Here is a 9447-nt window from a genome sequence, read left to right on the forward strand (position 1 = left end):
GCATATTATTATAATAAGAAAAATCAAAATCATATTAAAAAATATGAATATCTAGAAGAATAAGAAAAATAAAAAGCATCCCCAATGAGAGTCAAAGTATCTAGCATGTGTATATATGTGTATGTTTTTCTTACTCGATCTCTATATAAAACTTGATCAGTTCAGCCGTTATTGAGATCCGATAACCTCAATCTGCCGCAACTCTTCGGTTCGTATAAAGAAGGCACGGCAGTGTCGCTGCGCGTAGCTTAGCGCCGAGACACTACCGTGTCTCCAGATTTTCAGTACTGACAATAAATTTTGGAACACGGTCTATACGCAGTCGGGAAAGCCGAATTTTAGAAGGGGAGGGGGGCCAACGTCATGCGCATTCGCCTTTTTTTCGCATTCTCCTTTATTTATATTGACTACCAAACGTCCGGAATGGACTACCAAACACCACCAAACGACCACCAAACGAATGATAATGGTTATTTTTAGAATTTTAGTAGTGGGGGGGACAACTTTACACAGCTGAGGAGCATGGGCTGAGAAAGTCGCTTCGCATGGAAAGTCGAATGCCCCTTGGCAGGGGTGGAACTCTCTTCGCGTGGAAAGTCCTTAGATAAGCAAGGAAGGGTATAGAATAGTATTTAATATTGTATATAGCAGAAATAAGACATTATTTTTTCAAATTTTTTAACGAATAACGAACGATGGCTAAAACCTGTTGGAGGTTACTCAGAGTCATGACCTTGACAACATATGTCAAGATTAAGGTCATTGGGGCTGGATCTTCTAATCGATATTTTTAACCTATGTAGTATTTACAAATATATATACATATATTTGTAAATACTAAACAAGTAAAATACCGTAAAACATAATCAAACATATTCGATTATAAAACATAATAAAATAACATTGTAGATACACATCATTAATGCAAATTTGAAGAATGTTTATTGTCAAATATAATAAAGAATATTACAAATCGATTGCCTACAGCATCGTTTGCCTACATCATATTTGCCGACAGTTCGTTTCCGCATAAAAATTTTGCCTACAATTCAATTGCCTACATGCACTTTTGTGCACAATTCCAGAAACGAAGTCACATTTGCCTACATGTATTATTGCTTTAAAGCTCGATTGCTTACATGTATTACAGTATTACCAATTGCCTACAACTCGATTGTCCACATGTACTATTCTCTGCTTTAAAAACACAAATTCTGTTTTAAAACATAAATTTTCTGCTCTATGTAGACACACATTTATTGTTTAAAACAAATTCTTTGCTTTAAAATACAAATTTTCTGCTTTAAAAATACAAATTATTTTCTTACATAATTTAACCTTAATTTTATATTTGTGCATAAAAGTGCTTGTATATAGGCAATCAATCTGTAAGTAATAATTCATGCACTGAACCAAAACTGTACGTAAATACAATAAAATATTCATTGAATTATGAAAAAATAATGAAAATTGGTCCAATGAATTCTCATAATGATTTAGATTATAAAACTATTACTAGAATTCATTGCAAGAATGAATATATAGTTGTATAAATGAATCCAGTTTTATTGTAGCAATGAATTTACTACATTAAGTCGGACAATGATTAACAAATTCATTGGACCAAAAATGAACAAAATTTTTTTCAGTGTATAGGCGATAATACATATAGGTAATAATATAATACATGTGGGCATATGTGACTTTGTTTCTGAAATTTTTATTTGTGCACAAAAGTGCATATAAGCAATCGAGCTATAAAAAAATCTTACAAAGAGAAAGGAACCCAACTGTCCCCCTCTGATTTTAACGAGCTTTTAGTATGTTACTCTCTAGACAAAAATAAGGGACACGTTTATTTATATGTGCCCATACGCACTTTTAGGGGATGAAACACCCTTTAGAAAAGAATCAGTTTTTCTTTTTCGAAGCGAATATCGCCGAAACTGTAAGAGATAGAAAAAAATTTCAGAATGAAAATTGAATGGCATTAAGAGTATTTTAGAAACATAATAAAAGAATTTTTTTTCTTTATAAATAAATAATTAAAAAAATTTTTTTAATTAAAAGTGCGTAAGGGCACGTATAAAAGAAACATGACGCTTGTTTTTGTCTGGAGAGTAACATACTAAAAGCTCATTAAAATCGGAGGGGGACAGTTGAGTGCCTTTCCTTATTAGTTGTAGGAATATATGAGTGAAATTTGTGTGTTATAGATTGATAGTTAGAACATAGATACATATGCAGAAGATTGATATTTACTACATAAAATTCGTTTCTTAGTTTTTCCAGATAGCATCATCTGGAAACAATAAAAGCAATGTCGCCGAATTTTTAACATCGTTTATGTTTGCGTCTATAAGCATCTTATACATGTTTATAGCCAACTATGTTGGACAAAGTATTATTGACCACAATAATCACGTATTTGTTACTGCGTAAGAGAAACATTTTTATATGGGAGTACGTGCGATTATTGATTTTTGCATTTGTTACAACAATAGATATAGGAATTGATCTCTTGAATTTAAATTAGAATATATGCCAAAATTAATTAATTAAGAATTCCTATCTTAAGTAAGCGATCTGCTATCTCCATATTCAATTCTGTAGGTACAACGTTCAGTGGTATAAAACCCCATTACATGTACAAAGAATGATACTATTTATACTGCAAAGAAGAGCCAAGGCATTTTCATTAAACCTCGGTGGAATATTTAATGCATCCATAGAGGGTTTTGCCACGGTAATATTTTGTAGGACATTTTAGAATCCATTTACATACATACTGATACAATAAAAAAGTATATTTATAATTGCAGCTAATAAAGGTCTCCGTATCTTATTTTACAGTCATGCATTCTACACGATGACAAAATGAATATCTATTAATTTATTAAAATATTATTATATTAAAGTTATTTGAATTAAAATAATGATACTGTTTTTGCACTGCATGAGGGAAGAGGGAGATTCAAGAAGCTTCAAGGACTGGACATAGGAATGAGCTCCTGAAAGCCGGGGCTCCGGAATACTGTAGTAGCAGTTCAGTAAGAAGCAGGGAAACCGGAAGGAGGCTCAAGAAAGTAAAATGGCCGGTGTTCACAAAAGAATTGAGATTGTCGGGACGACAATCTATGAGAAGGAGGGCAGTGTTACGCCCGTTTCACCTCGACACCCTTTAAGCGCCGAAGTTCACGTTCCACGTGAGAGGAAGATCGCGTTGGCGACGAAGGGGCTTGTTGAAAAAAGTGATCTGGAAAGAGTCGCGAATACGAACGGACGTGTTTCTCTCTGCTCCGAGTATCTTTCGAATTTTGCTGAAACCTTTGTCTTACTGGGGTACATAGTTGAATAAACGTTACTTGTTTCTTCTTTTAAAATCGTGTTCTTATTTATAATACGCGCCTCAAGAGCGGAGACATCGACGTGAGACGTGCGGGCGTAACATTTTGCATATTGTGAAATTTTGCTTCTGGATCAAATTTGAAAGCCCATATGGTATCGGATAATTATGGTCCTTCTTTGTTTACAATGTACATGCGTGTTAAATAGACATGTGCACTACATGGTCATATGTATCACATGGTCATGTGTGCAATGTGCTGTGTGCAATGTAATCACGTAAGCAATGAGTTATGTGCAAAACAGTTGTGTGAACAATGCGTTGTGTGCAACATTAGTCGTTTATGCAATATGATCGTATGCAAACGAAGTTGTAGGCAATTGTTTTGTAGGTAAACGAGATTCCCTTTCTTTTGTACTAACTATACTCCAAATATAAACAGGGCATGTTTAAATATTTTATATTTATATAAATAAGATTTTTTGAACATAGAATTTATTACTATATAATGCGATAAATATTTATTTTAATTAATATATTTCATTTCAACATTTACAGTTCATCCAGTATATAAATATTTATTTATATAATATTTCAAAAGATTTCATTGATAAATAACATACGTTAAAAAATTAAATAAAAGAAATTAAAAGCAAAAAGTATTATTAATATTGGATACATACATATGTACTCAATACGACCTATGCGTTGGAATCACTATAATGGTAGCAACAGGTACAATGCTCATCTCATATCTTCAACATACCTGTGGAATGTTTAAAATTGCTAGGTACGAATGTGGACATAGCAGCATAATTTTTTTAGTTGTTATATAAAATTTAGATAAAACTCTTGTTTAGGATACTTCGAATCAATCACCTTAATATATGGTGTCAAAATCATGATCCCGAACACACGTGAGATGCTATTCTGTAACTGTTTTACAGGCCTACTGACAATTACAGAATAAAGACCCTGAACACTCAGCAAATAACCATAAAACGGTTCCAAAACTGTTGCGTTCTACTGAACAATGACTCACATGAGTACAAAAACGTAACAACGAAGATGAAAGTGGCGACGACACTATCTACGAGTAGCTTGAGCACAGTCACTATTTTTTATAATTTGATTTTGAATGCATATTGTTTGTCATTGCACCTCAAAGTTCTATATTTACTAAATGGCATCAATGAAGCATAAGTCGCAGCATAGATTTTTGCATTTCCAGGATGAAAAATAAAAGATTCTGATTAGTCGATTTTCTTATGCATTATGCTGCGTTATACAATAGTGTAGGATATTTCTTTGTAAGAATGACCATTCTCTTTGAGAGAGTGAGATAATAGCTTTATTGCCAGGAAAGGCGGCGGGATCTCCGGGGATAGTCACAGGATTTTCAAATCAAATATAGTTATGTACAATATATATCACAAGTTTATTTTATATTTAAATCTTTACAGTATTTGAACGTGAGAAATGGAGAACAAACAACAATAGGCGCGACACGCGACGGAACGCGATATCGACTGGCTTGTCTCGGCCAGTACCGAAATCTTCTCGTGGTTGAGTATCAAGAGCTCTCGCTTCTCTCAGACACTACGACGTGTTATCGTTTGCTCTTATGCTTCAGATCTGAAATCTGGACGTTATTACTCCGATCCGCACGCTTGCTCCGAAATGGAAAATCATAGAAATAATGGCGCTCAAAAGTGATATTGTAGATGCAGCCACCATGGATGCAGCGCACGCATGATCGATATTTCGATATATTGATTCTCGTGACTATTACTTTGGAAAACGTACATTTATTTTTTACAATAATTGTGCTGCAATCCACGTTATGCTAATACTGCAGAGAAAATTTCCCATTTTTTTTACCTACATATGGGGAAGAGAAAACTTCGCTCTTTTTTCTCCATCAACAAATAAATATAACATAATTCAAAACCTATTTTTCATTGAAAACTAAAATTTAGTATGGTTATATTTTTCGAAATCCAATCTCTGCTTATAGAGCGAAACGATGTCTACAATTGTACGCTTCCATACGTGTACTTAGTACAAATTCAGTCAAAAACTTATTTTTTAAATATAACATATGGTGTCAAAAAACTACTATTTATAAAACTTTTTTCTTAATAACTTTTTAATGAAGAACGAGCGAAAGCTAAAACTTTTTGACTGTTGTGATTGTTACTTAGCAGAATATCTTTGAGAACATGTGTCAAGGTCAAGGTAACTGATGCGGAGTTCCACTAAACAAGAGTTACTAAAATTGATCTTTATGCAGTGCATTATATTAAAAGAAGACAGTATGGAGGTGTTTTAGTAAAAGAATTGTATTACTCAATAAATTACTATTAAAAAAACATATTTGCAGCTATCGTATTAAGCACGCATTAAACAATGATATTCCACAAAACACTGTGATAAAAAATAAAATTTTGATTATCAAAGGTATAATTTGTGCCGTAGACATTCATCGTCAAGCTATGAAGTATGTATCTGTGTTGTTCATAGCATACGATACATTTACTAATATTTACTAATGTCTTTGTTTTTAAGATTATCGAAGCATTTCATCACCACGTTCGAAATAATAATGTCTTGTATCACAGGATGTCTAGTAGTTTGTTTTAGTTTTAATATGTTTCGAGTAAGTTTACGGTTTCCTGTAAGAATATATGAAAGTTGCATTGTCATATTATTATGTATTATTAATAAAAGTAATAAATCAATGCTACATATAAATCCTAAGCAAAAGCCACTAAATAATAGATGTAAATGATGAATTCAAAATTATATATACATATATTTGTAAATGCCATAAGAAGAAAAATAACATAAAACATAACCAAACATATTCGATTATAAAACATATATAGTAACATTGTAGGTACACATCATTAATGCAAATTTGTAGAATGTTTATTGTCAAACAATAAAGAATATTACAAATCGATTGCCTACATCATATTTGCCGACAGTCCGTTTGGCAAAAAATTTTTGCCAACAGCTCGATTGCCTACATGCACTTTTGTGCACAATTCCAGAAACGAAGTCACATTTGCCTACATGTATTATTGCTTTAAAGCTCGATTGCTTACATGTATTACTGCCTACAGCTCGATTACTTACATGTATTATTGCCTACAGATCGATTGCCTATAGATGTATTCTCTCTTTTAAAAATACAAACTCTATTTTAAAACATAAATTTTCTGCTTTAAATAAATTCTCTGTTTTAAAATAAATTTTCTACTTTAAAAATATAAGTTACTTTCTTACGTAATTTAACCTTAATTTTGTATTTGTACGCAAAAGTGCTTGTAGGCAATCGATTTGTAGGTAATATTACATATAGGCAAATTTAATTTCGTCTCTGAAATTTTTCTTTGTGCGCAAAAGTGCTTGTAGGCAATCGAGCTGTAGGTAATAATTCATGTAGAAAAAATATAATATGTGTAGGTAAATGTGACTTCGTTTCTGAAATTTTTACTTGTGCGCAAAAGTGCATATAAGCAATCGAGGTGTATTAAAAAAATCTTCATTGTAGAAATAAATAAAATTTGCGCGTTATAGATTGATAGTTAGAACATAGATACATATGCAATTGAAGATTGATATTTACTATGTAAAATTTGTTTCTTAGCTTTTCCAGATAGTATCATCTGAAAACAATAAAAACAATATCATCGAATTTTTATTATCATTTTTCTTTGCGTCCTCAAGCATCTTATACATGTTTATAGCCCACTATATCGGACAGAACATAATCGACCACAATAATCACGTATTTATTACTGTGTAAGAGAAATATTGTTGTATGGGAGTATTTGCGATTGTTGCTTTTTTCATTTGTTACAACAATACATAAATATAGAAATTGATCTGTGGCATTTAAATTAGAATATTTAAATTGTCAAAATTAATTAATTAAGAATTCCCACCTTAAGTATAAGCAATCTGCTATTTCTATATTTAATTCTGTAGGTACAACATTCAGTGGTATAAAACTCCATTACATATACAAAGAATGATACTATTTCTACTGCAAAGAAGAACCAAGAAATTTTCATTAAATCTCGGTAGAATATTTGATGCATCCATAGAGAGTTTTGCCGCGGTAATACAATAGTTTGTGGGATATTTTAGTATCTATTTACATACTGTTACAATAAAAAAATATGTTTATAATTGCAGTTAATAAAGGCCTCTGTATCTTATTTTACAGTCATAAATTCTATATGATGACAAAATAAATATTATTATCATAATAAAAATATAGTTAATGAAAAAAGAATGATAACTACGTTTAAAAAATAATAGATTTATTTCTTAACATAAAGTATAGATAGATATTTCTCCGTGTTACAGAAGAAGATTAAAAGTTATTTGAATTAAAATGGTGATACTGTTTTCATACTCCATACATGCACAATGTGAAACTTTGGTTCGTGATCAAACTTGAAAGCCCATATGGTATCGCACAATTATGGGTCTTCTTTGTTTGCAATGTGCATGCGTGACGAATAGTCATGTGCGCGATACGGTCATGTGTACCACATATGGTCGTGTGTGCAATGTGCTGTATGAAATGCAATCATATAAGCAATGTGCCATGTGCATTACAGTTGTATGAACAATGCGTTATGTGCAATATAGTCTGTACATATGATCGTGTGCAAACGAAGATGTGAATAATCGTTTTGTAGGCAAACGAGATCTCTCTTCTTCTGTACTAACTACAGTCCAAATATAAACAGCACAAGTTTAAATATTTTATATTTATATAGTAAATGTTTACTTTAGGGGACTCAATTCCAATGACCTTAACCTTATGTTGTTTTGAATTGAAGATTATAACTCTGAATGACATCCAACAGGTTTTAGTTGGTGGACGTTATTTGTTAAAAAGTTATTAACGAAAGAAGTTTAAGTAATAACGTCTTAATTACTGCTTAGGAACGCACAACTCCACGCGAAGCGATTCCTACCCCACCTCCTCCTCAGCTTGGGGGTACACGACTTTCATCCGAAGCGACTCCCAACCCACCTCTCCCCCTACTTGGGGCACATAATTTATTTGAAAAAAATATACATAATTTCTTTTATTTTAGAATGCATTTTATGGTTTAAACTATTATTTATTTAAATTAATTGTTATACTTTTTAATTAATTAAAAAATAACTTAATATAATAAAATTATCTTTTACCTTTTTACTAAAAATTCGGTGATCAAATTGGTATAGCGTCCGTCCCCGACAGTGAAAAAGGATTTCAGTGCGTAGTTCGCAGAATTACATATGTATATAAATTCACACAGAAATATATGTATAAGCACTAAGAATCGTTTTGATTAAATAAAGGCATTCTTTTATTTAATTAGATTTATTTTTATTGGCCAATTTGTATCTATCATACATGAGCGTTTATTTCAAATTAATTTAATTTAAAGAAATGATGTCGTACAAATCAACGTCTTCTTTTTAAAGGTAGAATATTTTAAAGTACGAAAATAAGTTCAAAATTTTCAAAAGAAATGATGTCGTATAAATCAATGTCTTCTTTTTACAAAGGTAGAATATTTTAAAGTACGAAAATATTTTTCCTGCTCACATGCAAAATAAATACTTCCTTGATTCAAATTTAATTATTTATAACTCGGTAATTTTTTTTAAAATGTGCAAAGATATTTTTTTGCTAAGAAAAGACGAATTAAGATATTATAATCTCAAGTTTCTACAAATAACTAAAATCAATATATGTATAACTGTTAAAATATATTACAGCAAATGTTTATATATCATCTGTAAGTAAAATCTTTTGCATGCTAAATTTATTATCGACTCTTAAAAATTATTACTCTTAATTCATAATTTTTATATTAACATATATAAATACATAAGTTCAAAAATTTCATTAATAATAAAAACAAAAAAATTAAGAAATAAAAAAGAAAAAGTATTATACAGTGAATAATCGAAATATAAACAAATAACTTACAAATCAGCATTCGACACTTGCTTGCTGAAAATATTAATTTTGTCAAACGCAGTTTTAAATTGTGTAATAAAGTTATGTATTAACTACTATT

At 31.0% G+C, this 9447-nt stretch overlaps 3 protein-coding genes across 3 annotated transcripts; all 3 read left to right on the forward strand.

Annotated features, from left to right (window-relative positions):
* The first annotated feature begins 2373 nt into the window (after positions 1-2373).
* Positions 2374-2873, forward strand: LOC108720210 (uncharacterized). The gene is made up of 3 exons (XM_018456672.1): positions 2374-2438; positions 2614-2746; positions 2823-2873. Exons 1-3 carry the CDS (start codon positions 2374-2376, stop codon positions 2871-2873), a joined length of 249 nt encoding a protein of 82 aa, XP_018312174.1.
* Positions 2874-4068: 1195 nt separating this feature from the next.
* LOC108728214 (uncharacterized) lies at positions 4069-6943 on the forward strand. Its single transcript, XM_018456670.1, has 4 exons — positions 4069-4136; positions 5730-5846; positions 5915-6005; positions 6932-6943. Exons 1-4 carry the CDS (start codon positions 4069-4071, stop codon positions 6941-6943), a joined length of 288 nt encoding a protein of 95 aa, XP_018312172.1.
* Positions 6944-7067: 124 nt separating this feature from the next.
* LOC108720196 (uncharacterized) lies at positions 7068-7600 on the forward strand (the record flags this gene model as incomplete). The annotated part of the gene is made up of 3 exons (XM_018456671.1): positions 7068-7156; positions 7343-7475; positions 7553-7600. Coding segments are annotated over 3 exons (270 nt in total), but the record flags the coding sequence as incomplete, so codon positions are not given.
* Between the last annotated feature and the right edge of the window lie 1847 nt (positions 7601-9447).

Source organism: Mycetomoellerius zeteki, unplaced genomic scaffold, assembly GCF_001594055.1.
Source record: "Mycetomoellerius zeteki isolate Tzet28-1 unplaced genomic scaffold, Tzet1.0 scaffold588, whole genome shotgun sequence".
Classification (NCBI taxonomy): Eukaryota; Metazoa; Arthropoda; class Insecta; order Hymenoptera; family Formicidae; genus Mycetomoellerius; species Mycetomoellerius zeteki.

Bases quoted from the DNA above. Each gene is read 5' to 3' on its own strand.
- LOC108728214 (XM_018456670.1), top strand. From the start codon at position 4,069: ATGGTAGCAACAGGTACAATGCTCATCTCATATCTTCAACATACCTGT. The intron at 4,137-5,729 runs GTACGAATGTGG...ACATATTTGCAG, and splicing joins GGAATGTTTAAAATTGCTAG to CTATCGTATTAAGCACGCAT. The intron at 5,847-5,914 runs GTATGTATCTGT...TTTGTTTTTAAG, and splicing joins ATTCATCGTCAAGCTATGAA to ATTATCGAAGCATTTCATCA.
- LOC108720210 (XM_018456672.1), top strand. From the start codon at position 2,374: ATGTTTATAGCCAACTATGTTGGACAAAGTATTATTGACCACAATAAT. The intron at 2,439-2,613 runs GTAAGAGAAACA...TCAATTCTGTAG, and splicing joins AATCACGTATTTGTTACTGC to GTACAACGTTCAGTGGTATA. The intron at 2,747-2,822 runs GTAATATTTTGT...TTATAATTGCAG, and splicing joins CCATAGAGGGTTTTGCCACG to CTAATAAAGGTCTCCGTATC.